Source organism: Amphimedon queenslandica, unplaced genomic scaffold, assembly GCF_000090795.2.
Source record: "Amphimedon queenslandica unplaced genomic scaffold, v1.1 AMPQUscaffold_10268_Cont17273, whole genome shotgun sequence".
In the NCBI taxonomy this organism is placed as follows: domain Eukaryota; kingdom Metazoa; phylum Porifera; class Demospongiae; order Haplosclerida; family Niphatidae; genus Amphimedon; species Amphimedon queenslandica.
This window is the reverse complement of record NW_003549461.1, coordinates 1-6010: the sequence shown is the minus strand read 5'-3', so window position 1 is coordinate 6010 and position 6010 is coordinate 1. Positions and strand designations below refer to the sequence as shown.

At 32.7% G+C, this 6010-nt stretch overlaps 1 protein-coding gene across 1 annotated transcript; it reads left to right on the top strand.

Annotated features, from left to right (window-relative positions):
* Positions 1–1631: 1631 nt before the first annotated feature.
* Positions 1632–2499, top strand: LOC100636475 (E3 ubiquitin-protein ligase RFWD2-like; the record flags this gene model as incomplete). Its single annotated transcript, XM_020006198.1, has 4 exons — positions 1632–1769; positions 2055–2179; positions 2263–2351; positions 2398–2499. Coding segments are annotated over 4 exons (454 nt in total), but the record flags the coding sequence as incomplete, so codon positions are not given.
* Between the last annotated feature and the right edge of the window lie 3511 nt (positions 2500–6010).

The window sequence follows — 6010 nt, the reverse complement described above, 5'->3', positions numbered from 1 at the left end:
TATTGCATGCTATCCATGTACATACATGGTTTTATGAAATTTCACTAATTTGTTCTGATTTATAATTTGTGGGTATAAATTTTTACCTTCTGCAACCATTTTTCCTAGAGTACCACAATTCTGTTGTAGAATTTAATTTTAGCAAATTTTTTTTCCAGTGAAATTTAACTCCAATAATTGTAGATGTAAATGCAGGTATATGTATCAAAAAATTTGAATGGATAATTCTCCCCTAGTCAGTTTTGGTCATTGCCTGATTTTAGTTAGAAATTCAAACTTGAGAATCAGCTTTAAGTACCTGGATAATTTTTTTAAAAAGAGCTTTCCTTCTCTTATTTTTTCAAAATATTTCAGGGGATACATGAATTCCATAGAACCGTTTTTGTACACTTTTCTTCTTTTTAATTAATGATTCACACCCAATTAGGGTGTGTGAAACACAATATGATTTGGCCATACCCACTTTTTACAGCATTAAAAGAGCGTTTTCCTTCATTTTAGTCAATTACAGGTGGGGTCAAGATAATTTTAATGATATGAGTACTTGAGATCACTCCTTAAAGCACTAAAACTGCTGAAATCATGATCAAGGGGCTAGATAACTTTGTTCAGAGGCTTGGTAGTGATGTAAGAATCCAGGATTTCAGTTTTTTTTCAGAGATTACAAATAAATTTCATTTTGTTGGAAACGCAAACTAGATATTTTTCCAAATTTGCAATCTGTTAGAAACGCAATCAAAACCCGGCTTATGGTATACATGTACATGTATTTGATGCCCTTGTGCTTTCAGATGTACAAATGTACAAAAGTGGAGAATCCTTAATTTTTATGATATACCATATAAGATTTGTTGGCGGGAGTGATATTTGGTGAATTTGCCTGTGGAATGAAATTCGCAGATTTTATATGGGCGATTTTGTGCCAAGTGCCATTGAGCATGCTCAGTTTGCATGGTATTCTGACACATAATATACTTGTCCTTTTTTTGTGTAGAAACTTGGATCTTGTTTTGATAAAATTTGGATTCTGTACATGCATGTACATTGTACATGTAGTACTGTGATTTTCCTATTTTCATTACATTATACATGTACATGTACATGTATAATGTTCATATACATATGTACATGTATGTTATTCATTATACATGTCATACATGTTACATGTACATTGCACGTTACTGGGCAAAGTCCAGTAAGATGAGTAGAGTTTGTTTGTCTGTCTGTTTGTACACGTACGTATTCCATATGTACATGTAGCCATAAAGGCATCTAGAATTCTAGATACGCATGCATGTACATTTAACTATGATTATTAAATATTTTGCCTACATGTACAGTATGCTTATACCTGCACTTCCATAGGCTAGTGTGTACTTATTCTTCGGCTGAAACCACACGCTGCATACATTGGCTAGAGTTGTTACACACTGGATGCTCTGTATTATTCTATGTATCATGAGAATTTTACAGCCCCAGAAATTTATTGCATGATCTTACAGTAAATAAGTTTTTATTATATCAAATTTAACATACATGTACATTTGAATGCTTCACATGTGTTGCATGGCATGTACACGTACACGTACATGTACATGTACATGTACATGTAGATTTCTTTTTTGAAATAGTTATGTTTGTAATTGCATAGATCACATTATAAGGCTTGCTGATATTCTCAAACTCAATGAACCACTGACGTTACTTCATGGACACAAGAAAGCTGTCTCTTATGTGCAATTTCTAAATGAGAAAGAACTTGTATCAGCGTATGTCCTCTATCACCCCCTCCCTCTTATTATTTGCATTAAATGTACATTAAATTCAGGGTTCTGCCTACAAAAAAAATTATAGTTGCTTACAGACTCTTATTGTTCCTTCCAAATTATGTACACCATACTAGTTGACTAAAATATCATGCTTTATGTATGGTCATTACTATTAATTGGATGGTTGGTCTAAGTGATGAACTGGTTGGTTCATTTGTTGAGGTGGTTGTCCGATCCACCATAGGCAGCAATATTGCTGCCTAATTTTTCATAACTTTTCTCCAGTTCTACAGATAGTGAGTTAAAGCTTTGGTCTATTGATACTGGCAGTTGTCTCAGAACTTTCAAAGGTCACGTCAATGATAAGAATTTTGTTGGTCTCTCAGTAAATAACGGATACATAACTTGTGGTAAGTACAGTCAAATTTTGTATGAGTGATCACTAAAAAGATTTAGTAATTGTACAGGTATAATTAATATATTTTATTTCCAGGTTCTGAAAATAATTCTTTTTACGTATATCAAAAGTACGTTAGCAAACCCATTTTAAGCTTCAAATTTCAGTTATCTCGAAACATACTAGTAAACCTCATAATCGGTAGATCATTATTATCATATTATTTAATAGCCTTCTGTGAATGAGCACAGATCAGATAAAGGACCTGAGTTTGTGTCTGCAGTGTGTAGTAGAAATGTGAGTGAGAGATTGAGTTTGAAAACAGTACACTAATTTTTTTGTTAGGATTCCTCTGGCATAGTGGCAGCTAACAGTCAGGGGTTTATTAAGGTAGATAATGCATTTACAATGTATCAATAAAAATACAAATTTTAAAAATAGTAGTCATTTTATTTATTTATAGATAATAATGGTACTTTTTAATTATTTTTCGTTTAGGTGCTTAAAATGCAATAGCTGATGTCTCTCTTTTTAAATCCGGCAGTATTAAATATTATTATAAACTATTATGTATACTACAAAAATGATTATTTTTAATGAACTTTCCTAACTCAACCGCGTACCGACAGGCTACATTCCCATGAATGCCATGATCTACTTCTACCTATGCTTCGACAAAGCATAGATATTTTGTCATTCATACTTACTAGACTGTGTACAATTGGGTGCATTAAGTGAGGTGAGTGAGAGAATCACCTCATTTTGTAAATATTTAATCTGCCATGCCCTGTTCATTGTCTCTCTAGCTGTTAAATGGTGACTATTCAATGAATTCAGAAACAAATTCATGTGTATACATGCAAGCATAGCCTAAACAACAGATGGCCAATTAGTAGCAATTTCATTGATAAGGATCATGACATTTTCATAATTGAAGTACCAGACATTGTGCTTACAATTGCACCTTTTTGTTTTTGTGAACTTAAGTATTATAACACAATAACATTAAGTAAAAGTAGGAACAATAATAATAATAAGATTTTTAATTTGAGATTGCAAAGCCTAGAGCATAATAATTAAGAAAATAGATACAAAACAGGGGGAAAAGAGAAGATTATAATAACTAAATATAATAAGTTCTACATATAGTACTTCAATAACATGAATTTACATGTAATCTTTACATAAAGTAGTCTGAGAGGCTTTGTGCTCTTTTTTTTATTAGCCTTGCTTTGCTGCAGATTCTTCTTTTGACCACATTCTGCACAGACATCTTTATGATGTAACCGAATGTGTCTCTTTAAATTGGTTGATGTAGTGTAGCTTTTGTCACATCTTGTAATGGGACAGAAATGTCTTGGTCCAAGGTATACTGCATTTTTTTGTCTCTGCTTACATTCATAAGGCATGGGAGCATGCATGGTTGGACCATACATATACATGGGACTAGACCATGGTGCAGGTGAACTACCAATGTAGTTAGAGTCCTGATTGAACTGAGGAAGCTGGTATTCTGCAGTCACTGGGGTTATGTGGTAATTTGTATGGTCTATTGTCTGTTCTTGTGGCAGTGATGAAACAGAATGTGAGAATCTGCAGTTCGTGTTGCATACTTGAATATTTCGTCCATGATATCAATGAGAGTAGACCCTGCTCCTATCTCACTATTAACTGCCATCTTGTCTTTTTTGGATTATAACTGTGAACCAGCCTCTTATACAAAATCATACATGGGGAATGTCTCTCAAAAATTAGCACCCATGCACCACATGATACTATAACAAATGCAGATAAACACTTGCGTATAGTAACATGTATAAAAGTGGATATACTTCAGTTGTTAGATCATTCACATTATGTAAATAGTGGTCTACTATCATCAATATCTTTCAGCAAAATAAGTATTACACCCAAGACCATCAATTCCTAAAGAAAGATGTGGCTATTCCATAATCACCCAATGTTCCATTACTGTGATGCTGAAAAAAAATGGCCAAATAAACCTTAATTACAGAATAATCGTAAATGAATGTTGATAAAAAAAGTTTAATGTAGCTATTGACACTCTGGTGACCCATGTTACTGGTGGCTATACAAAGTTGGTATAATGATATATTGGTTTGCAATTTTAATGTATTAGGTGTGATAATTGTGATTGAGTATTACAATAAATAGTGCAATTTTACACCAAATATGCTAAATACAAAATTTCACTGCTGTACATGTACTAAAATTATTAAATCAGAGTTTATCAGAAAATCATTGACAAAAATTTTCTTAATTAAAATGAACCGCGAAATTAACAAAATGTAATACCTTACAAAAATTATCAACCATACAGTATACAAGGGATGTAGTCAGTTACCTACATGTACATTGTAAATGATTTACAATTAACATTATTATAATGTACATTTACCTAATTTTATTAATTTTGTGTTCATGAAATGTATACATGTATGTAGGACATTGTAAATAGAACTGGTTTAGCATAATGCATTAAATGAACACATCTTGAAAAATTGTATAATGAAAATTAAACTTTTAAAATGGATTATCAAGGGAATTTATTTTAATTACAAATGGAATTGTATTTGAATACACTATATGTGTACATGTACATATGTGAATGAGTTCATTTAATTATTATTATGATTTTCTCCTCCCTTTAGGAGTTATATGGTATAGATGGTTATTAATGGCATGAGTAAGAGGGTTGGTTCAGATGACAATGTATCTATTGACTATTGGATGCCAATACTGTATCAGAAAGAATGTAAGTATTATTTCATTTGTGTTGGCTGTTGTTTTAATTATTATTAATTTGGGCGAACCTAAGCAAGCCCCACTAAGATGAAAAAGTAGGAATTTTGCCTGCCTGTTTGAATGGGTAGTCTAGCTATTTTTAAAGTTAAATAACTGAATAAAAAGGCATCTATCATGAAGTCTGAGCTTTGCAGGAAAAGGGGTCAGCAAGATAAAATTAATGAAACAGCAATCAATGTCTGAAGACTTCTCTAGCAGCAAGGAAGGTTGGGATAGCAGATATCATGTGGCAGCAGCATTGCAAACGTAGTTGGGCACAAAACGATTTGCAAGGCATACCATGATTTGGCCACAAAACCTTTTAGTGCGAATTTTTAGCGTATATGATGCATATGATGTATCATAAATATATTTTCCGAAAAGGAACCCTATCCAATCTGTGAAGTCCTGATTCTCTTGGAAATTATTATGAAGGCTTGAAAGCAGAAAAGACTGTCTCTTGCATGTCATGCTACAAATGGTAATTTTTATTAACTATTATTGTATCATTAATAGTTAATAAATTAATGGTTAATCATTAATCTGGTCAAAAATTTTTGTTGGGTATTGCCCATCAATGCCCTACCCTGCCATTCTCTATAGTAGTTTCTGTCCATCTTTTTTTATCTCTCCCTCCTCTCTCTCTCTCTTTCTTTTTCTCATCGTCTCTTTGTCTTTTTCTCTTTCTCCTCCCTCTCACCATATCAAGTGGCCATCTCTACCTCCCCTTCAATCTACAATTTAAAATTATGATCATGGAAACTCTTCTTGCACATAAAAATAATTTGGACAAGCCAGACATAAACAACATGAGTATGGACATATGCCATCCCTATGTGAAAAATATTTTCTTAGGGTGTTACAATTATAGTTTTTTTAAATTCATTTTGCAAAAGCTTGCCGACACTCTGGCTGAGTAGTTGAAATTTCTAGGAAAAGCAAGAAATGATGACATTTGATAACAAGTTTTGTAGGATCTCAATTCAAGCTATCTTTACACAGCAGTGATGTCAACCATGTGGTCACTTACATGTACATA